Genomic DNA, 24,930 nt, shown 5'->3' with positions numbered 1-24,930 from the left:
TAGTTTTAATTTTACTTCTTTTTTTTTAATTTGGAAAATTTTCTCTTTTGCCAGGTCCAGTTATTTTCAGGAAATTATCATGCTGAGATTCAAATTCATCGATGCGGAATGAATGTTTATCTGTACATGAATGATCGTCTTAAAGATTAGCTGCATATAATGAATGATTCATGATTTATAATCGTGTTGATATTTCCTTAATTGTTGGATATCGTTATTGAAGCTCTGGTCATTATAAGAAATCTGTGTATTTATCGAATATCCTGCATCTGTTCTAGTCATTTGATGATAAATGATTGCTACACATGGTTTACATTTTTATTTACTAAGTGATCTTTTAAAATTCAAACCCACAAGGCACTGATCTTTTAACTTCTAAATCCATTCAGCGCTTTTCATATCGTGTCTCCCAACCAACTGGTCGACAGTTGGTCATCGTCATATCATAGGGTCTACCCCCCTTAGCCGCGGGAGACAGGCTTAAACGGAGAGATCGGGGATCGGAGTGACAGCCCCCGGTCTGAGCGTTGTCGTGTCAATCTGCGCGACAACAGGCTGAGTAACAACAATGAGGAACAAAGAGGAGCAGTTCAACATTTTTCGTGGCGGAGATGGCAACCAGTGAGCTGAGAAATCAGGACAAGTTGGATGGGGCATCCAACTATGTGACCTGAAAGGCAAGGATGTCATGCCTTCTGGATGATCATTTTCTCAAGGTCTACGTCAACAGGGGGTGGCTGAGACCGCAGATCCAGATCAGCTGAAGAAGTACAAGGGAGAAATAGCGAAGGCCAAGAGGATGATCCTTGATGGAGTAAAGGATCATGTGGTCTGTCACATTGCTAGCAGAGGGACTGCTAAGGAGATGTGGGATGCCTTGGAAACGTTGTATCAAGGATCTTCCGAGCAGCGAAAGATGTACTTAGAGCAGAAACTGAGATTTGCACAGATGCAGAAGGGGGAGCGCATAGATCCGTTCCTCACGAAGCTTCAGGAGACCTAGGACGAGTTAGCAGTTGTGGGGTCTACACCTCAAGGTTCCGAGATGGTGAGACTAGCCCTAAATTCAATCTCAGAAGAGTGGCAAGTCTTTGTCCAGAGCATCCTGGGCAGGGCAGCTTTGCCAGACTAGGATAGTATGTGGGCAGCTCTCAAGCAGGAAGAGCTGAGGAGAGATCTAGTCAAGTGTAAGCTTGACAGAAGCAGCAGCAGTGGGTCGAAGCCCAAGGAGGAGGAAGAGAATGCAGCCCTTGCATCCAAGGGGCAGTAGGAGCAGCAAAGGCGGAAGAAGGACGTCTCGAAGATCAAATGCTTCAGGTGTGGTGAAATGGGTCACTACGCAACACAGTGTCCTCTCAGGAAGAAGGACAAAGATGAGAAGCACGATCCAAAGGTTGCACCCGCGAAGATCGAGGAGGAGTTCACCATGACAACCGAGATATCTTCAAGAGGGAGGTGGGCTGATTTGGAATTGTAGTTTCGAAAGAGCTGCAAATGGGCAAGATCCTTGAGGAGTCCACCTCTCGGATCAATACCTTGCTACGGGAGCCTAGATCAGAAGTAGCAAGATGGACCAGTGTCAGTTGGTGCAAAGGAGTGTTAGAACGACAGATGCAGTGGTTAGAACGCCAAGTCTGAGCAGCGTAGTGCAGAGTTGCAGCAGTGGAGGGAGGCACAGTGCAATAGCAACAACAGCGCGGTGACTTCAGAGGGACAACGTGGGACTAGCAGTAGTCAGATCTTCAGCATCGAGATGCATCTATGTTGAACACTTGTTCAGTAATTTGGGATGTTTTTTCGTTGTTGATGCAGTAGTAGCAGCAGTTTACAGTGTAGGGGCAGTGGCAGTAGCAGTGCCAGCGCCAGCAGCAGCACGAATGCAGAAACTCAGAGGGAGTTGTAGAACGAATGCAATGTTGACAATGGCAGTGTCAGCAGCAAGTCAATTGCATTAGCAACGCAGTAGTTGGTGGACAGCATGTCAGACATAAGCAGCGCAGAGGACGATGTTATGAAATCAGGGCGATGCTTCAATGGGAGGCATTGCTAGAGCAAATTTCTCGCTAAGAGGGAGTATTGATTTCTGGTAGCATCAGATGTGCTCTAAGTCTCAAATTTTGCAGGGAGGCTTGGGCACATGTATTCCAAAGAACCCAAAAAGCATTTTGGGAAATCCCCCCCAGAGACAGTTTTACTAAAATAATTAATTATTTTTAATGGGACCCTAAGTCTAAAGTTAGGAAATTAAAATAATTAATGGGTATTAATCTAACTGTGGGTGTAACTTCTAGAAGAAGACGAGGGTCAAGAAGAAATGATCTTAGTCATTGATTAGCTTCTAATCTGGGTCGTTGAATGTCAATGAGAAGATTATTTAAGGAGGCTTGAGGGTCATTTGGAAAACACACAGAGAGTTGATCAGTCAGATTGAATTGTTGAAGCTAGAGGCAGCGCAGTGATTTGTAGTGATCACGCAAAGAGGGGTAGAGGGAGTTTTGGCTGGAGGATCTTCTCCGGAGCCAAGGATACTCAGCAGAGAGGCAGAGAGACACACAGAGGAGGCAGCACAGAGGCCAAAGAGGGTGACGCAGAGCCAAGAAGGGCTCACGCAGGCCCCACGCAGAGTAGCGCAGAAGCCTTCACACAGAAGTCCGAATTCGCTGAGGAGGTTGACGTTTTTGAGCCGGGAGGGCTGGAATCAGCTCCAAAAGGCAAATTGATTCCTAGCAGAGGTGACACAGTGCCTTAGAGGCTAACACAGGGGCAACACAGAAGTCGCCGGGGAACTCGTTGGTTCAGCTGCTGGATCAACCGGGACTTGCAGTGTAGAGTGAGGCAATCCCACTAATTTCTTCTACCGAGTGATATTCTTTGTACTGGATTGCTAGCAAGCCATCCATAAATTGTATTCAGAAATAACTTCAGCTTAATAATAAAAACCCTCAGATCCGCTGCACCGGTTTTCCCGCGTTGGGTTTTTCCCAATGTTCCACCAAGGTTCCGGGACGAGGGGGAGAGGCAGCGAGGGGGCGCGGGAGCGACCTATGCAAAAGATCCCTACCATTTTTTAGGAAACGTGGGGAAGCGTCAAGGTCTTAAAAATTTATAAATATAAAATATAATTTATTAATTGAGTCCACTATGACAATTTGGTTTGAATTGAAACGCTGCAAAGCATGATTATTGATAAGAATTCCTGGAGCAAGAAAGCAATGAATTTGAAAAATTACACAATCCTTCTTAGAAGAAAACTTAAACAAAGAGAGAACTATCCTTCTTAGAAGAAAACTTAAACATAAAGAGAACTCAGAACTATAGTGGATTATGTATAATGATTTTGAGAAACTAGACTTCTAAGTTCTTGACATATTAGTTAGGCAGGCCATAGATTTTCAACTGATAATATTAATATATGAATAGCCTATTTGGCAATGCTTCCATAGGACTAGCCCATAGGTCTGATATACCTTCACAATTCTATTTTAGATACTACTAACCTAGAGAAAAAGTCTAAAAGAAATCATTTTTGGAACTTGGACTAAACGGAACCTGGATGCTTTTTCCATAGGTAAAGACCATAGGCCTAATATAGTAATAGGCTGACTGTCTATTGTTTATTCAGTTCCCAGGTAACCATTGCGATAGCCATAACCTTGTGCCATAGATTTTTCCATCGGCAATCTCATGCAAAAAATGATAGACACGTAAGTGGAAGTTACTTTCTTCTTTTCATGTTGTTAGACTGCTTAGGTAGTTTCCATTTTACAAATCCTGCTGGTTTCTTTCTTCGAGCGAATGTATATTTTGAACCCTTTAAGTTCTCATGGGATCAAAATTAGATGTCAGGGCAGAATTTTGAGAAATCATATCGGAAAGTAGTTGAGTGGCTGGTGGAATTTTAACATTCTGTATTTTAATCAGGTCTTATTATATCAACAATATTATATTTTAGTCAGGTCTCATCAACACAACGCATGGTAGTCAAGGAGGCAGTCTTTTAAGTTTTTACAAGTCGGATTTTTCACCCATACTTGTGGTTAATTGGTTCCTGGAAACAAAATAGTCAGATCCACTTTTCAGAACATGTGACAGTAGGCCCTTTTCCTAAACCTACTATCACCATGAACGGGGAGAGCCCATATTGAACCGATTCAAGGTCTTGGTTTTCCTAGCTTGCACTTTCAACAAATTGTATTAATTCACTGACTTTGTTTAGGTAATTTACCTTTTGTATACAATTCCTAATACAATTAATAATGATACAGGCACTGTTTATTAAAATCCGAACAGTGAAATCCAACGCTGTGAGTGGAGCGCTCAGCGAACTTGCAAAGGCTGTGAGTGTGTTGTTCATGGTTCAGGGTGCCATTTTTATAACATGAAACAACGATTTTCCAAAACCCTAAACATTAATTAACTCTTAATTAAAGATTAAGTTCAGCGTTTAGTTAATTAAAATGGTTTTTAATGCATTAAAGGTGTGCCACGTCCCCCCTCGTCCCCCCTCGTCCCCTCTCGTCCCCCCACGCCCCCCCACGTCCCCCTTTTCGGAAACGCCCCCTCAGGGAAGGGAAACGTTTCCCTGGCACGTCCCCTTGAGTTTCCTCCATTTTGGGAGCGTGGGGAAACGTCCCCTACTCGTCCCCAAGTCCCCAGAGCGCGGGGGAGCGAGGAAACTAGACCCCTAGGGGGGGCGAGTCCCCGTGGAACACTAGTTTTTCCGGGGATGTTTGTCCAAAAACAACTATGTCATTTGTGTTATATCTTTCTATATTGTTCAGTTTCTTGTTTCGGCATATTATTTTTATGGTGTAGGTTGCAGTGTATGTATTTCGATGTTTGTCGTAGGAAACAGCAAATAACTTGTTCATGTAAATCTAACAAGTAGGAGAAATATCATCAGTTTTTGCAGTATGGATTCTGGATTTAAGGAATTTTCACATTTGTAGGGATGAGAACAAGAAAATCGAACAGCATAGTCAACCCCGACTTTTCAGGAGCAGACTGGCACGCATCCCAAAAATTTTGGGCTTTGTTTTTTGGGCCAAGTTATTTGGGTTTCCAGGCCGAGTTTAAGATGGAAAGCATGTTGGACTAGGGCTGAGTTTTCAGAGTATTACCAGGTCGTGAATGAGCTGAGAGACAATGTGAAAACCGAGGTTTATCTCTGCTTGTTTTTCTGGGTTTGATAGTGAGAGTTCGCAGCTCCTTCAGCACTGATTTCTAGGCACTTACAGCAAGATTTTCGGGCCTTTTTCTTGACTGTGGATCAGCTCGTGTTTAGGGAGGAAGCACTTATGTTCGAGGGTGAATATACAGCTGAGAAGAACCAAGTTTTCAGGCAGACTTATTGACTGTCCAGTGGCCCGATTTCTTGTGTATAAGGAGCTTCTAAGAAGCCAAAAAAAAATTCCTTGAGGAGAGCTGACTGTGTGTAAGAAATATCAGTTCAAAACTCAAAGGAAAGAGGACTTCAGAGGCACTCCTTTAAGGGAAGAGATAAGTCCAAATTTCTTCTTGTACAAATTTCCTTAAGAAGCAAATAAAATCCTCCCTTAGAATTGGTTTTCCCCTTGCGAGTTTTTCCAGGGTCAGTTGACCAAAAATAACTGTGTAAAAGTGTAAATTTACGTGTGTGTGCTGCTTGATTATTCTTTCATATCAGCTGGAAAAGTGAAGTGTAGAGGTAGCTTAAATGTTTCAAATAAATTTGTAATAAGTGTTTAATATCAGCTAAACTATTTGGGGCTGTGGGCATGAAAACTAATACAAAAACCTTGAAACTGTGAAGGCTACAGCGAACAAAAAGTTTTCTACAGAATCTACGTTGGTTGTTAATATGACATGTGTCAACTCCATGCTGAACATGGAAGGAATTACACATCTCCCTCATACCAAGCAACACACCATTTTAATGTTTTAACCATAAGAATTTTTTTGGTTTCAATTGTTATATATATAGAGAGAGAAAAAAACAAAACATACTTCCCATGGAGCTTTATAACACGACTCATTGTAGAGATGGGAATGAGAGCTCTGGGCGATCGGCGAAAATGGCGGAACCCTAACCCTAGCGGCGACCCTGGCACTCACTAACCTTCATGGCGGTAAACAAACAGTGTGCAGGTATCACGGTCTTTTGACCGGCAAGGACTTTCGTGCACCATATCCATTCCCGGTTTCCTGGGACCTGGTTTACCCTGCGGTTTACATTTCTCCGTCGAACCCCGCGAGCAGGTATTCCTTTCTCTCCGACGGTCGGTTTCCTGGTCGGTAGTCTAGGGCATCACTGTTTTGGCAGGTAATATGGTCGAAGAGGACCTCGTGGACTACGAGGAGGACCCCATGCCACTACAGGACATTTGGGCATATAATAATCGCCCTGCCATGGAACCCTGGGGAAAAGAACAAGTATCCGAGACAGCTGCCTCCTCCTTACATCCCCATCTGCCGCGCTCGGGGAAGAAGAAACATCCTGATGTTAACCTGGCGGATCTTCCGGCTCTCGAATGTCCGCCCCTCTCGCCGGCAATGCTCCATCTTCTCGGTACCTGTCTGCAGACTTCTCCATCACTTGATTCGCCTCTCCTGAACCCTACTCAGCCCTTTTTGCCTTCACCCCCTCTGCCCACTCAGCCCTCAAACCCTTCATCCGTTTCATTGATGCCGACGAACCCCCAAGGTGCTCAGCAACCCCCCCGTTCATTGCATCCGGGCACCAGCAGTATCGACCCCCGCTCCCCTATCCGCTGGGGCTATTTTAACACGTCGTTGCTACCTGCCCGCTCGGCGGGTTCTGCACAGCACAGCACTTCTGACCCGTGCCGTAAACTTCTCAAGGATTTCCCTATCGGAAAGCGCTCGGAGAAACTGAAAAAAGGCAAGTGCCTTCGGGCAATAGACTCGGATATTAATCTTACATTTGGTGAAGACGTTCAGATGGCGGATGCTATGGAAAATGCCCGAAAGGTATTGGTCGGCCGGGTAAGAGGTCGTACTTATTCTGTAGAAAGATTAAAACTATGGACAGAGGAGATTTGGGGCTCTCTCCTCAAGGAATTACCAGTTATCAGGTTCCTTGCGAGGGGCTGGTTTGCATTGCACTTTCACAGACCAGAATATACCCAATGGATACTTTCCCAATACTGGCATATTGAATTGGCACCTGTCCTGCTGAAGCGCTGGGATCCTCTTTTTGACCCGGAGCGAGAACAATTGGGTGCTAGACCTATATGGGTTCGTCTACTAGGTTTGCCCATGCAATTCTGGACTCCGCAAGTTTTCATTAGAATAGGTGACGTGCTGGGCACCTACCTGGAGCATGATAAATCCTATGAGCAAATTGGAATCATGACCATGGCTCGCATCCTGGTTCATCTTGACACTAGGGCAGGACTGGAGGAGAAAATCACACTGCATCGCAGACACTTCTCGCGCAAGCAACTGCTGGATTATGAAGGAGTCCCGTTTCGATGTTGTAGATGCCACAAAATCGGCCATCTGTACAAGGATTGCCCTCTGCTTTCGGGGGTGACATCCGAGGATACAAAAGGGCCTAGACAGCAGCCTACAGTGGAACAAAACAGAGGAGAAAACAAACCTGCGGGAGGGGATCTGACTCATGATGAGACTCCAGCAAATGCAGTATCGGAAGGCACCAAGAAAACCAACAACAGAAGGAAGGCTACATCCACTCCTGCACCGCCGTGCACCCGGTCTAAGACAGCGGAGACTGCATCATCTCATCCGGGTAATGCATCTATCCCCATATGTTCTCATAATTTATCTGAAGTATTGCATTCTGTTATGCACACCTCTTTACTGTCCCCTCATATTGATCCGGCACCGGTTCCATCCATCCTCTGCACAATTGCCCCCCCCCCTACTTTCTCCACCACACCCTCCTCTCACAGGTTGGAGAAGGGCCTCCCCGATCCCTCATCCTCCCCTGCCAGCTCCGGATCGCATCCCTACCATCTCAGACCTCGGGCCCGTACCAGACTGCTAGGACTTGGTTCCTCCCCAGGTCGTTACCGCAAGCCTAAGAGGGGTCGTCCATCAAAAATCAACTCGGCTATACAAAACCCTGTAGCTGATGTCGCCCAGGGGCGACAATACACCATTGAACGGGCACTTAGAGCAATTGAGCCCCTGGCAAGTGGTTCCCCATGATTTGGCTCTCCTTCAATTGTAGGGGATTAGCCAACCCCAAAAAGCAATTGGCTCTAAAACGACTGATTCATGAATCCAGATGTGACATTCTCTTCCTTCAGGAGACCCTATGCACCTCGGAGGTGGCGGTGCGAACCCTACAGGCCCTTCACCCTGGTTGGATATTTCAGGGTATGGATGCTATTGGTCGGTCAGGAGGTCTGGCCATTGGCATAAACCCTCGAAAGGGCAAGCCTCTTTCCTCATGGGGGGGCAAAGGATTTCTGGGAATGGACATCTTCTTGGGTGAGCTGGGTTACCCTATTCATATTATCAACATCTATGGCCCTAATCTGAATAGGCTGACCTTCTGGCAAAACTTTCTGGGAAGCAACCACATTACTCGAGCTACTGTTATGGGCGGTGATTTCAACTTCTCCCTGGGCGTTGGAGAATCTTGGGGACATCATGCACAGATTGATCCCATCTCTGAACAGATGAGTATGCTAATTGATTCATACAGGCTTGTTGATATTCCTATGAATAAGAAAGTTCCAACATGGCACAATCAGAGAACTGGGGAGGCAGCTCTGGGAAGACGGCTAGACAGGTTTCTGGTGCATGAGGATCTGATTCCATTATTCCCCCTGTATAGACAATGGGTTAGCTCAGGTGGACTCTCTGATTATCTCCCAATCCTCCTACAAGTCAGTGATGCTAAAAACAAGCCCCGCTCCCCTTTCAAATTTTTTGCTTGATTCCTACAAGACCTGGATTTTATTAATATGGTCTCAGAATACTGGGGATCTCAACCTCCACTAAGAGATCAGAGAAAAGCCGCAGATTTTTGTGACAGACTAGATGAGCTAAAGAAATTGACTGAGACCTGGGCAAGAAGGAAACGACTCAGAGATGAACAGCTGCTTGTAGACATAGAAACGCAGATAGCTCAATTGACGGACGAAAGGGGGACTGGCTACCTATCAGAGGTATCTAAATCTTTACTGAACAATCTGGTTGCACAAAAAACTAAGATCCTACAAGAAAAAGAGGAGTTGTGGAGGTTAAAAAGTAGAGCCATTTGGCTCAAAGCAGGGGACTGTAATACTAAATACTTCCACAACCTTGCAAATGGTAGAAAGGCCTCAAACACTATTTGGCAACTGCCCTGTGAACCTGATGGATGGGCTACTACGCACCAGCAACTTGCCAAAATGGGGGTATCACATTTCAAAAGGCAATTCACTGCACCGACTGCCATCAATCTTCCAGATATCATCAATCTTGCTGGTCACTTCCCTAGATTTGTGGGACAGGAGGATATGGATGACCACTCAACCAGTCACTAAACAGGAATTGGAAAGCACGCTCAAATGGTTCAAGAAAGATAAGAGCCCGGGGCCGGACGGGTGGCCAGTGGAGTTCTATCTGGCTTTTTACGATCTGCTGGGCGGGGACTTATTGGAGGTCATTGAAGAAAGCCGGATCACATCGCACATACATCCCCCTATGAACTACACCTTCATAGCTCTGATTCCTAAATCAGATGACCCTACATCCTTTAATGACTTCCGTCCAATTTCTTTATGCAATTGCCTCTACAAAATCATTTCCAAGATCATAGCAAATCGCATCAAGCCCATTCTGTCTTCTCATATCTCTGCTGAACAATTTGCCTTTCTCCAAAATCGACACATTCAAGAGGCCATTGGCACCGCCCAGGAAGCTCTTCACTCCATAAAGCATAAAAATCTTAAAGGCATTTCTCTTAAGATTGATCTTGCAAAAGCTTTTGATAAAGTTAATTGGCTCTATCTGAAGATGATGCTCACCCACTTGGGCTTCCCCCACACACTTATCAACTGGATTATGGGCTGCATCTCTTCTGCCTCCTTCGCTATCCTCATCAATGGCTCGGCCTCCGCTCGGTTCAATATCAACAGAGGAATCAGACAAGGATGTCCTCTATCCCCACTCCTCTTTCTAATTGTCATGGAAGGGCTAAGCAAGCTCATTGCAACTGCTAAAAGGAATGGCGATATCAGTGGACTCAAAATCATGGAGCATTATTTTCTCACTCATCTACTCTTTGTAGATGATATCCTTATTTTCATAAATGGGAGTGTTCGGGACACCACTGCCCTAAATGACATTCTCCAGCTTTTCTGTAAGGCTACGGGAATGGAGATCAACAGAAGGAAATCGACTATGTCCATTGCGGGGTGTACAAATCAGGAATCTCAGTTGGCAACATAGAAATTCCCATTCCTGGAAATAAATCTGCTGGATGGCATCAAATATCTGGGCTTTAGACTAAAACCAGATGGATATAAAATTGAGAACTGGTCTTGGCTCATCTCCAAAATAGAAAAGAGGATCAACTGCTGGCACCACCGGCTCCTATCCAAATTAGGCAGGCTTATGCTTATTAAATCTGTCCTTGAGGCCACTCCAGTATACTGGATGTCACCCTCATGGATCCCTAAGGGAATTCTCAATAGAATTCAACAAACATGCAACAGATTCCTTTGGAATGGAAACAAAAAAGGGAAGATATTTGCCTGGACTCGTTGGTCCATGATTACTACTCCGAAGAAATGGGGGGGGTGGGGTCTTAAAGCACTCCCGGATTTTGCGCAAGCGTTCGCTGCCAAGCAGGGTTGGTTATTACTTAAACAGAATAGTCTTTGGGCAGAAGTTATTCACCAGAAGTATATATGGCCTTTGAACATCATTGACTGGATCCGGAGGCCACATTGGAACCGACAGGGCATATCGGCGATTTGGAAGGCCACTCTAAACACCATGCCTCTTATCAAAGATAATCTTTTATGGCGCATTGGCAATGGCTCTTCAGTCCGCATTGGTTTTGATCCATGGCTTGGTTCAGGTAATGCACACATTTTACCAGAAGGGCTGGTTCTACATCTAAATAACAGGGGCATCAAATATCTCTCGCAGATAGGTGATCAACAGCATTTCACCATATTCTCACAAGCTTGGATAACAGATCAGCAATGGCAACTGACAGAAGAGTGGAGCACAATATGGAAAGATTACATTCAAGCTTTAATCGAATCACATATCAGACTCAGGGAGGAAGAGGATGAGTTAATCTGGGCAGTATCCAAATCTGGTCAATATGTGCCGAAGCTTGGATACTACAAACTGATTGAAGCAAAAAATCCGAACACTCATAAAAGCTGGTGGTCCACTATCTGGCACCTGCAAGCCCAGCCACGAACAAGACTACTCATGTGGAACATTCTTGCAAACAAAATCCCTACGGGATACAACCTTAGGAAAAGGGCCTTTGCTGGACCAACATGGTGCGTTTTATGCAGTAAAGAGGAAGAAACTACCCCCCATTTATTCCTCACCTGTTCAATCACCAGGGAATTATGGACACAGATCACCCAGGCTCTAAATATAAATGTGGTCTGGCAGGGGGAGGACATACCAACGGCATGGGATCAGTGGTGGACTGCAGTGGCATCAGAAAAGCCCAGGAATTTGCCACTATTGGTGGCCTGGTATATCTGGAATAGGAGGAATGCGATCATTTTTTAGAATTGCAATGTAAATTGGAACCTACTCCCCTCTACCATATGTGCGGCATATATTGAGATTCCAATTGAAATCAAACAGAAACAACCTAAGATCATCAACCCAGAACTCATAAACAAAGATATGCCGTGGGCATATTTTGATGGGGCAGCTCAGAGACAAGGATGTGGGGGAGGCATTCTTCTACATCTTTCAGACTCACACTACTTTCATATGAGATTGGGACTCGGTCCGGGTACAAACAACCATGCTGAACTCATGACCCTGAGGCATCTTCTATATTTTGCCTTGTCCAAAAACTGTCAACAATTACAAATTTTTGGGGACTCAAAGACTGTGGTTGATTGGGTTAACAACAAATCCATTTGTCATGCATATTCTTTGAAGCATATCTTGGAAGAAATTGTTTTTTTCAAAACACATTTTGACCAGATAACTGTTTCTCACATCTACAGGGAAAGAAATGCAATTGCTGACCGGCTCTCGAAAGAAGCGGCGGATCGTCCTCTAGGAGAATGGCTGATCGAGGAACACAATCCAGAGGGGATGCACAGTTTCTATCATAGACCATATATTGATGGTCCCCTTCAGGGAGGCAATGGCCTCATCTAAATTTTTGCACTATCATGATATATTTTTGTATATACCTCAGTATATTCCAGCTTGATCTGTTATTGTATAGCGAATATGCACTACTATGATGGACATTGATCCTATTACTGTATCCCTGCGGGAACCTATATGTAAATTTTGCTTTTTGATCAGTGGTGAAAACCACTTTACAGCATATGCCTATGGGCATCAACAGCATGTAATTTCTTATAATAGAAATTATGAATTTTCTTCTTCGGAAAAAAAATATAGAGAGAGAGAGAGATTTAATTAACATGGACATTCAAATATTTCATTTATGGCCCATATTGAAATATTTTTTTGTTATTAATATGTTCTTAAATGCAACATGTCAATTCCATATTAAAAATTGAATGAATTACATATCTCCCTCTTATTGAGAAGTAAAAAGCACCTATCTAGAAAATAAGATATTTTTTAAATTCAATTACTTTTTTTCACTATATATATAAAGTTGATATAAAATTATTTTATACACCTCCCACATGTTAGATCCATGTTGAGCATGGAAGGAAATACATTTCTCCCTTATACAGTAGATCCATCTATTTAGCATGTGTTGAGAGGGATCAAATTTCCATATCTGAAAACCTTTCCTCAACTTTTGATCTCTTGGCGCATGTTAGATTTGCAATCAAGATGGATCTACATCAGTTTTTAATATGCCACAAGTTAACACCGTATTGAGCACAAAAGAATTGCAAATCTCCTTCATTTTGAGCAACACATCACCAAAATGCTTTAACCATGATACACCGAAATGAATCAAATCCCTGGAAGCCCAAACACATTACGAGGTTAAATAACTTAGATAAAAACAGCAATACTCTTAGAATGTGAGCTGTCTATTTTCCTTGTAGAGCATTTGCACAGCGAGTTATGTTAGATTACATCTCTGTGGCAATGCCTCGTATTTACATCTGAGTGAGTATAGCCATCAAACACAATTCATAAATAATTTTAAAAAAATTGGAAAGATTTTCAATCACAATTCTTGAGTGAAAAATAGGCAATGCCTTCAATTTATGAAAAGCAGAGGAATCGACCAAAAACCCTCGATGTTCTCAATTTTCATTAGTTCTTAAATTTTGAAATTTGAACAAAGTCCTATGCTTATAATATTTGAAAAAATGGGTTATAGAACAAAGAAGAATATGGAGACAAAGACATATAAAATACCAAGTGCTTTGTTGGCTCGCTCACGGCTTCTAACCAGCGCATGAACGTCATATTTCCCCGGGCTCCCAGCAATATCTTGGTTACCTGACCACAGGTATAAAAACTGAATAATTTTGATCCATTTCATTCTAATGAACTCTGATCGTTTCTCGTATTATATATTCAAGATAAAATTGCAAGATGTCAGCTAGATTTTACCTCTAATCCGACCCCCCTTGTACACCCAACCACCAAGACCTTCTGTAATTGGCCCTCCATTTTTGGGAATGTGATATAACAAAAACTATTTAAAGTATAATCAGAGCTATATATCCCTCTATTTATTCCCAGATTGATAAATATCCCTCCATCTATGCGCCGTGATATCAGAACACAGCTGCTTGTTGATGTTTCTATATAAGATAAATTCAAAACGTCACCATTACTGAAACCAGTTAGGTGTACGCAGTTTGATCTAACCATGGTATGGGTAGAGATTTAGTTATTGATAATTACGTCATATTAATTTATTTTTTATTTATACATTAAACTTTAAATGTAGGCTTAACATAGCATTACCTTTCACATTAAAAAGTTGATCATTTTAGTTAGTTGTGTACCCATTGTATCGGCGGAGATTTAGTTCTTGATAATCAACTTTATATTAATTTAAATTTTATGTTTATATTTTATATTTAAATGTATACTTAACCTAGCATAATTTCTTGAAATATGAAAGCTTTTAAATGGAAAGTATTGAGTCAAGATTGATTAGTGGATTGCTTTGTCTCTTGCTTTTAGTATGTTAAGAAATTATGAAAGCTTTTTAATGGAAAGTATTGAATCAAGATTGATTGGTGGATTGTTCTGTGTCTTGTTTTTAGTATGTTAAATTCATGGTCTAGTGGATTAAACAAATTTACATAAATTTATTAGCAAAGACATAAGATCTTGTTAAGTTTGAATGTAAGTTTTTGCTAAATCTTTTTGGCATTCAATATTTTAGGGATGGTGTTCATTTTATGAACAAACTTATTCAGCAATCGAAGTGAAATAGATTTGCTTGGAAAATTTTAAAAGAAAATATAGTAGGACCAACACTAACAAGTTCAATTTGGAGTGAATCAAAAGTCTTATTTTAGAGGATATCTTGCTAAGCTTGACCAATCTAGGGCCACATGCTTGATGATGATATTGAAAATGGGGAAAGTTTGTGACCTTTGCCCACTACAAGATTGTTATGGGATATAAATACCTTTGTCCATGTCTCAAGGGTTGTTTTAATTGGTTGAATCATTCGCTTAATGAATGTTGTTGAAAAGTAGACCATAGGTCGCAAGTTCAAATTGGGCAAAGTCCTTTAAGGTTTCCAAGGAATTTCTAGGTATGAAATTTCACCAATTGGCTATATTTTGGATATTTTCTATAAATAAATAAAAAAAATCACCCATTTGGTTAAAAATCCACCAATTTTTTACATAGATATGATTAAATTGATAATATTTGCCAAAAAAATACCAGTTTAAATAGCAAAATACATGTTTTTGTATTGAATATTTGTCTATATTCTATATGTATGATTTTTCAAACCATAATAGTTGCCTAGAATATTATTCATAGGCATAATATTTGAATCCTTAAAAAATACTTGAAGTTTTCTAGTCATTATTGTCGATATTGGTTGAGTTGCCCCCCATTTAGATACTCTAAGGAAGAGATGGGGATCCTGTGAGGATTTTCTTTCAAAAATTTATAAATACAAAACCTTTTTTAGATGACCAACTCAATAAGCTATGGCCCTAGAAATCCAAACAAAGTACATTGTTATTTTGGCTTCATGATAATATGAAGTGAGTCTTGGATCCCAAGTAATTTTTTTCCTAATGTTTAACTATGGGAAGCATCTCAATGGATAGAAGGTTGTATTACCTAGTTAGGATAAAATTGTGTTGTCTACAATGTGGGTGAGCAAAGACTCTCAAATATTTATTCTGGTTATGTCCCTTGGCCAACTTTGCATGACCCTGGGCCAAGTTTATCTATGATCAAAATTTCCCTATCTCCATCTCTTGGAGTGTTGTCTTGTTAAGTCGTTGATTACCTTGGGCTATTGAGTTCTACTTTGTTATAACGTTTGTTGGAGTCAAAATTTAGTGTTGGATATGGAATAACACAGTTACATTGTTTTTTATTTAACAATCTCATCAAAGGCTTTCTCTTGGTATGACAATACACTAACTTGTGCTAGCATTTCTATGCAAATCAAGTTGCATAGAAATCCAAACAACACACCATTTTAATGTTTTAACCATAAGAATTTTTTTGGTTTCAATTGTTATATATATAGAGAGAGAAAAAAACAAAACATACTTCCCATGGAGCTTTATAACACGACTCATTGTAGAGATGGGAATGAGAGCTCTGGGCGATCGGCGAAAATGGCGGAACCCTAACCCTAGCGGCGACCCTGGCACTCACTAACCTTCATGGCGGTAAACAAACAGTGTGCAGGTATCACGGTCTTTTGACCGGCAAGGACTTTCGTGCACCATATCCATTCCCGGTTTCCTGGGACCTGGTTTACCCTGCGGTTTACATTTCTCCGTCGAACCCCGCGAGCAAGTATTCCTTTCTCTCTGACGGTCGGTTTCCTGGTCGGTAATCTAGGGCATCACTGTTTTGGCAGGTAATATGGTCGAAGAGGACCTCGTGGACTACGAGGAGGACCCCATGCCACAACAGGACATTTGGGCATATAATAATCGCCCTGCCATGGAACCCTGGGGTAAAGAACAAGTATCCGAGACAGCTGCCTCCTCCTTACATCCCCATCTGCCGCGCTCGGGGAAGAAGAAACATCCTGATGTTAACCTGGCGGATCTTCCGGCTCTCGAATGTCCGCCCCTCTCGCCGGCAACGCTCCATCTTCTGGGTACCTGTCTGCAGACTTCTCCATCACTTGATTCGCCTCTCCAGAACCCTACTCAGCCCTCTTTGCCTTCACCCCCTCCGCCCACTCAGCCCTCAAACCCTTCATCCGTTTCATTGATGCCGACGAACCCCCAAGGTGCTCAGCGACCCCCCCGTTCATTGCATCCGGGCACCAGCAGTATCGACCCCCGCTCCCCTATCCGCTCGGGCTATTTTAACACGTCGTTGCTACCTGCCCGCTCGGCGGGTTCTGCACAGCACAGCACTTCTGACCCGTGCCGTAAACTTCTCAAGGATTTCCCTATCGAAAAGCGCTCGGAGAAACTGAAAAAAGGCAAGTGCCTTCGGGCAATAGACTCGGATATTAATCTTACATTTGGTGAAGACGTTCAGATGGCGGATGCTATGGAAAATGCCCGAAAGGTATTGGTCGGCCGGGTAAGAGGTCGTACTTATTCTGTAGAAAGATTAAAACTATGGACAGAGGAGATTTGGGGCTCTCTCCTCAAGGAATTACCAGTTATCAGGGTCCTTGCGAGGGGCTGGTTTGCATTGCACTTTCACAGACCGGAATATACCCAATGGATACTTTCCCAATACTGGCATATTGAATTGGCACCTGTCCTGCTGAAGCGCTGGGATCCTCTTTTTGACCCGGAGCGAGAACAATTGGGTGCTAGACCTATATGGGTTCGTCTACCAGGTTTGCCCATGCAATTCTGGACTCCGCAAGTTTTCAAGAGAATAGGTGACGCGCTGGGCACCTACCTGGAGCATGATAAATCCTATGAGCAAACTGGAATCATGACCATGGCTCGCATCCTGGTTCATCTTGACACTAGGGCAGGACTGGAGGAGAAAATCACACTGCATCGCAGACACTTCTCAGACAAGCAACTGCTGGATTATGAAGGAGTCCCGTTTCGATGTTGTAGATGCCACAAAATCGGCCATCTGTACAAGGATTGCCCTCTGCTTTCGGGGGTGACATCCGAGGATACAAAAGGGCCTAGACAGCAGCCTACAGTGGAACAAAACAGAGGAGAAAACAAACCTGCGGGAGGGGATCTGACTCATGATGAGACTCCAGCAAATGCAGTATCAGAAGGCACCAAGAAAACCAACAACAGAAGGAAGGCTACATCCACTCCTGCACCGCCGTGCACCCGGTCTAAGACAGCGGAGACTGCATCATCTCATCCGGGTAATGCATCTATCCCCATATGTTCTCATAATTTATCTGAAGTATTGCATTCTGTTATGCACACCTCTTTACTGTCCCCTCATATTGATCCGGCACCGGTTCCATCCATCCTCTGCACAATTGCCCCCCCCCTACTTTCTCCACCACACCCTCCTCTCACAGGTTGGAGAAGGGCCTCCCCGATCCCTCATCCTCCCCTGCCAGCTCCGGATCGCATCCCTACCATCTCAGACCTCGGGCCCGTACCAGACTGCTAGGACTTGGTTCCTCCCCAGGTCGTTACCGCAAGCCTAAGAGGGGTCGTCCATCAAAAATCAACTCGGCTATACAAAACGCTGTAGCTGATGTCGCCCAGGGGCGACAATACACCATTGAACGGGCACTTAGAGCAATTGAGCCCCTGGCAAGTGGTTCCCCATGATTTGGCTCTCCTTCAATTGTAGGGGATTAGCCAACCCCAAAAAGCGATTGGCTCTAAAACGACTGATTCATGAATCCAGATGTGACATTCTCTTCCTACAGGAGACCCTTTGCACCTCGGAGGTGGCGGTGCGAACCCTACAGGCCCTTCACCCTGGTTGGATATTTCAGGGTATGGATGCTATTGGTCGGTCAGGAGGTCTGGCCATTGGCATAAACCCTAGAAAGGGCAAGCCTCTTTCCTCATGGGGGGGCAGAGGATTTCTGGGAATGGACATCTTCTTGGGTGAGCTGGGTTACCCTATTCATATTATCAACATCTATGGCCCTAATCTGAATAGGCTGACCTTCTAGCAAAACTTTCTAGGAAGCAACCACATTACTCGAGCTACTGTTATGGGCGGTGATTTCAACTTCTCCCTGGGTGTTGGGGAATCTTGGGGACATCATGCACAGATTGATCCCATCTCTGAACAGATGAGTATGCTAATTGATTCATACAGGCTTGTTGATATTCCTATGAATAAGAAAGTTCCAACATGGCACAATCAGAGAACTAGGGAGGCAGCTCTGGGAAGACGGCTAGACAGGTCTCTAGTGCATGAGGATATGATTCCATTATTCCCCCTGTATAGACAATGGGTTAGCTCAGGTGGACTCTCTGATCATCTCCCAATCCTCCTACAAGTCAGTGATGCTAAAAACAAGCCCTGCTCCCCTTTCAATTTTTTTGTTGGACTCCTACAAGACCTGGATTTTATTAATATGGTCTCGGAATACTGGGGATCTCAACCTCCACTAAGAGATCAGAGAAAAGCCATGGATTTTTGTGACAGACTAGATGAGCTAAAGAAATTGACTGAGACCTGGGCAAGAAGGAAATGACTCAGAGATGAACAGCTGCTTGTAGACATAGAAACCCAGATAGCTCAATTGACGGACGAAAGGGGGACTGGCTACCTATCAGAGGTATCTAAATCTTTACTGAACAATCTGGTTGCGCAAAAAACTAAGATCCTACAAGAAAAAGAGGAGTTGTGGAGGTTAAAAAGTAGAGCCATTTGGCTCAAAGCAGGGGACTGTAATACTAAATACTTCCACAACCTTGCAAATGGTAGAAAGGCCTCAAACACTATTTGGCAACTGCCCTGTGAACCTGATGGATGGGCTACTACGCACCAGCAACTTGCCAAAATGGGGGTATCACATTTCAAAAGGCAATTCACTGCACCGACTGCCATCAATCTTCCAGATATCATCAATCTTGCTGGTCACTTCCCTAGATTTGTGGGACAGGAGGATATGGATGACCACTCAACCAGTCACTAAACAGGAATTGGAAAGCACGCTCAAATGGTTCAAGAAAGATAAGAGCCCGGGGCCGGACGGGTGGCCAGTGGAGTTCTATCTGGCTTTTTACGATCTGCTGGGCGGGGACTTATTGGAGGTCATTGAAGAAAGCCGGATCACATCGCACATACATCCCCCTATGAACTACACCTTCATAGCTCTGATTCCTAAATCAGATGACCCTACATCCGTTAATGACTTCCGTCCAATATCATTATGCAATTGCCTCTACAAAATCATTTCCAAGATCATAGCCAATCGCATCAAGCCCATTCTGTCTTTTCATATTTCTGCTGAACAATTTGCCTTTCTCCAAAATCGACACATTCAAGAGGCCATTGGCACCACCCAGGAAGCTCTACACTCCATAAAGCATAAGAATCTTAAAGGCATATCTCTTAAGATTGATCTTGCAAAGGCTTTTGATAAAGTTAATTGGCTCTATCTGAAGATGATACTCACCCATTTGGGCTTCCCCCACACACTTATCAACTGGATTATGGGTTGCATCTCTTCTGCCTCCTTCGCTATCCTCATCAATGGCTCGGCCTCCGCTCGGTTCAATATCAACAGAGGAATCAGACAAGGATGTCCTCTATCCCCACTCCTCTTTCTAATTGTCATGGAAGGGCTAAGCAAGCTCATTGCAACTGCTAAAAGGAATGGCGATATCAGTGGACTCAAAATCATGGAGCGTTATTTCCTCACTCATCTACTCTTTGTAGATGATATCCTTATTTTCATAAATGGGAGTGTTCGGGACACCACTGCCCTAAATGACATTCTCCAGCTTTTCTGTAAGGCTACGGGAATGGAGATCAATAGAAGGAAATCGACTATGTCCATTGCGGGGTGTACAAATCAGGAATCTTTGGCAACATAGAAATTCCCATTCCTGGAAATAAATCTACTGGATGGCATCAAATATCTGGGCTTTAGACTAAAACCAGATGGATATAAAATTGAGGATTGGTCTTGGCTCATCTCCAAAATAGAAAAGAGGATCAACTGCTGGCACCACCGGCTCCTATCCAAATTAGGCAGGCTTATGCTTATTAAATCTGTCCTTGAGGCCACTCCAGTATACTGGATGTCACCCTCATGGATCCCTAAGGGAATTCTCAATAGAATTCAACAAACATGCAACAGATTCCTTTGGAATGGAAACAAAAAAGGGAAGATATTTGCCTGGACTCGTTGGTCCATGATTACTACTCCGAAGAAATGGGGGGGGTGGGGTCTTAAAGCACTCCCGGATTTTGCGCAAGCGTTCGCTGCCAAGCAGGGTTGGTTATTACTTAAACAGAACAGTCTTTGGGCAGAAGTTATTCACCAGAAGTATATATGGCCTTTGAACATCATTGACTGGATCCGGAGGCCACATTGGAACCGACAGGGCATATCGGCGATTTGGAAGGCCACTCTAAACACCATGCCTCTTATCAAAGATAATCTTTTATGGCGCATTGGCAATGGCTCTTCAGTCCGCATTGGTTTTGATCCATGGCTTGGTTCAGGTAATGCACACATTTTACCAGAAGGGCTGGTTCTACATCTAAATAACAGGGGCATCAAATATCTCTCGCAGATAGGTGATCAACAGCATTTCACCATATTCTCACAAGCTTGGATAACAGATCAGCAATGGCAACTGACAGAAGAGTGGAGCACAATATGGAAAGATTACATTCAAGCTTTAATCGAATCACATATCAGACTCAGGGAGGAAGAGGATGAGTTAATCTGGGCAGTATCCAAATCTGGTCAATATGTGCCGAAGCTTGGATACTACAAACTGATTGAAGCAAAAAATCCGGACACTCATAAAAGCTGGTGGTCCACTATCTGGCACCTGCAAGCCTAGCCACGAACAAGACTACTCATGTGGAACATTCTTGCAAACAAAATCCCTACGGGATCCAACCTTAGGAAAAGGGCCTTTGCTGGACCAACATGGTGCGTTTTATGCAGGAAAGAGGAAGAAACTACCCCCCATTTATTCCTCACCTGTTCGATCACCAGGGAATTATGGACACAGATCACCCAGGCTCTAAATATAAATGTGGTCTGGCAGGGGGAGGACATACCAACGGCATGGGATCAGTGGTGGACTGCAGTGGCATCAGAAAAGCCCAGGAATTTGCCACTCTTGGTGGCCTGGTATATCTGGAATAGGATGAATGCGATCATTTTTGAGAATTGCAATGTAAATTGGAACCTACTCCCCTCTACCATATGTGCGGCATATATTGAGATTCCAATTGAAATCAAACAGAAACAACCTAAGATCATCAACCCAGAACTCATAAACAAAGATATGTCGTGGGCATATTTTGACGGGGCAGCTCAGAGACAAGGATGTGGAGGAGGCATTCTTCTACATCTTTCAGACTCACACTACTTTCATATGAGTTTGGGACTCGGTCCGGGTACAAACAACCATGCTGAACTCATGACCCTGAGGCATCTTCTATATTTTGCCTTGTCCAAAAACTGTCAACAATTACAAATTTTTGGGGACTCAAAGACTGTGGTTGATTGGGTTAACAACAAATCCATTTGTCATGCATATTCTTTGAAGCGAAGAAATTGTTTTTTTCAAAACACATTTTGACCAGATAACTGTTTCTCACATCTACAGGGAAAGAAATGCAATTGCTGACCGGCTCTGGAAAGAAGCGGCGGATCGTCCTCTAGGAGAATGGCTGATCGAGGAACACAATCCAGAGGGGATGCACAGTTTCTATCATAGACCATATATTGATGGTCCCCCTCAGGGAGGCAATGGCCTCATCTAAATTTTTGCACTATCATGATATATTTTTGTATATACCTCAGTACATTCTAGCTTGATCTGTTATTGTATAGCGAATATGCACTACTATAATGGACATTGATCCTATTACTGTATCCCTGTGGGAACCTATATGTAAATTTTGCTTTTTGATCAGTGGTGAAAACCACTTTACAGCATATGCCTATGGGCATCAACAACATGTAATTTCTTATAATAGAAATTATGAATTTTCTTCTTCGGAAAAAAAATATATAGAGAGAGAGAGAGATTTAATTAACGTGGACATTCAAATATTTCATTTATAGCCATATTGAAATATTTTTTTGTTATTAATATGTTCTTAAATGCAACATGTCAATTCCATATTAAAAATTGAATGAATTACATATCTCCCTCTTATTGAGAAGTAAAAAGCACCTATCTAGAAAATAAGATATTTTTTAAATTCAATTACTTTTTTTCACTATATATATAAAGTTGATATAAAATTATTTTATACATCTCCCACATGTTAGATCCATATTGAGCATGGAAGGAAATACATTTCTCCCTTATACAGTAGATGCATCTATTTAGCATGTGTTGAGAGGGATCAAATTTCCATATCTGAAAACCTTTCCTCAACTTTTGATCTCTTGGCGCATGTTAGATTTGCAATCAAGATAGATTTACATCAGTTTTTAATATGCCACAAATGAACACCGTATTGAGCACAAAAGAATTGCAAATCTCCTTCATTTTGAGCAACACATCACCAAAATGCTTTAACCATGATACACCGAAATGAATCAAATCCCTGGAAGCCCAAACACATTACGAGGTTAAATAACTTAGATAAAAACAGCAATACTCTTAGAATGTGAGCTGTCTATTTTCCTTGTAGAGCATTTGCACAGCGAGTTATGTTAGATTACATCTCTGTGGCAATGCCTCATATTTACATCTGAGTGAGTATAGCCATCAAACACAATTCATAAATAATTTTAAAAAAATTGGAAAGATTTTCAATCACAATTCTTGAGTGAAAATTAGGCAATGCCTTCAATTTATGAAAAGCAGAGGAATCGACCAAAAACCCTCGATGTTCTCAATTTTCATTAGTTCTTAAATTTTGAAATTTGAACAAAGTCCTATGCTTAAAATATTTGAAAAAATGGGTTATAGAACAAAGAAGAATATGGAGACAAAGACATATAAAATACCAAGTGCTTTGTTGGCTCGCTCACGGCTTCTAACCAGCGCATGAACGTCATATTTCCCCGGGCTCCCCAGCAATATCTTGGTTACCTGACCACAGGTATAAAAACTGAATAATTTTGATCCATTTCATTCTAATGAACTCTGATCGTTTCTCGTATTATATATTCAAGATAAAATTGCAAGATGTCAGCTAGATTTTACCTCTAATCCGACCCCCCTTGTACACCCAACCACCAAGACCTTCTGTAATTGGCCCTCCATTTTTGGGAATGTGATATAACAAAAACTATTTAAAGTATAATCAGAGCTATATATCCCTCCATTTATTCCCAGATTGATAAATATCCCTCCATCTATGCGCCGTGATATCAGAACACAGCTGCTTGTTGATGTTTCTATATAAGATAAATTCAAAACGTCACCATTACTGAAACCAGTTAGGTGTACGCAGTTTGATCTAACCATGGTTTGGGTAGAGATTTAGTTATTGATAATTACGTCATATTAATTTATTTTTTATTTATACATTAAACTTTAAATGTAGGCTTAACATAGCATTACCTTTCACATTAAAAAGTTGATCATTTTAGTTAGTTGTGTACCCATTGTATCGGCGGAGATTTAGTTCTTGATAATCAACTTTATATTAATTTAAATTTTATGTTTATATTTTATATTTAAATGTATACTTAACCTAGCATAATTTCTTGAAATATGAAAGCTTTTAAATGGAAAGTATTGAGTCAAGATTGATTAGTGGATTGCTTTGTCTCTTGCTTTTAGTATGTTAAGAAATTATGAAAGCTTTTAAATGGAAAGTATTGAATCAAGATTGATTGGTGGATTGTTCTGTGTCTTGTTTTTAGTATGTTAAATTCATGGTCTAGTGGATTAAACAAATTTACATAAATTTATTAGCAAAGACATAAGATCTTGTTAAGTTTGAATGTAAGTTTTTGCTAAATCTTTTTGGCATTCAATATTTTAGGGATGGTGTTCATTTTATGAACAAACTTATTCAGCAATCGAAGTGAAATAGATTTGCTTGGAAAATTTTAAAAGAAAATATAGTAGGACCAACACTAACAAGTTCAATTTGGAGTGAATCAAAAGTCTTATTTTAGAGGATATCTTGCTAAGCTTGACCAATCTAGGGCCACATGCTTGATGATGATATTGAAAATGGGGAAAGTTTGTGACCTTTGCCCACTACAAGATTGTTATGGGATATAAATACCTTTGTCCATGTCTCAAGGGTTGTTTTAATTGGTTGAATCATTCGCTTAATGAATGTTGTTGAAAAGTAGACCATAGGTCGCAAGTTCAAATTGGGCAAAGTCCTTTAAGGTTTCCAAGGAATTTCTAGGTATGAAATTTCACCAATTGGCTATATTTTGGATATTTTCTATAAATAAATAAAAAAAAATCACCCATTTGGTTAAAAATCCACCAATTTTTTACATAGATATGATTAAATTGATAATATTTGCCAAAAAAATACCAGTTTAAATAGCAAAAT

The 24,930-nt window shown here is 42.1% G+C and overlaps 1 protein-coding gene across 1 annotated transcript in view; it reads right to left on the bottom strand.

Moving 5' to 3' along the window:
- The window catches only part of LOC149145345 (uncharacterized protein At5g02240-like), a 153,983-nt gene extending 130,197 nt beyond the window's left edge, over positions 1 to 23,786 (bottom strand). The window contains exons 1-2 of the mRNA XM_089448913.1: positions 23,613 to 23,786; positions 23,414 to 23,498 (exon numbers count right to left, since the gene is read on the bottom strand). Coding sequence (XP_089305039.1) covers positions 23,414 to 23,498; positions 23,613 to 23,672 — 145 coding nt within the window. The 5' untranslated portion in view covers positions 23,673 to 23,786. The remainder of the gene's footprint in view (positions 1 to 23,413; positions 23,499 to 23,612) is intronic.
- Between the last annotated feature and the right edge of the window lie 1,144 nt (positions 23,787 to 24,930).

Source organism: Pinus tabuliformis, chromosome X (assembly GCF_031772625.1).
Source record: "Pinus tabuliformis cultivar Carrire ecotype Pingquan chromosome X, CPIR1, whole genome shotgun sequence".
In the NCBI taxonomy this organism is placed as follows: Eukaryota; Viridiplantae; Streptophyta; class Pinopsida; order Pinales; family Pinaceae; genus Pinus; species Pinus tabuliformis.
Note: the sequence above shows the minus strand (reverse complement) of the source record. Positions and strands in the feature narration are given on the sequence as shown.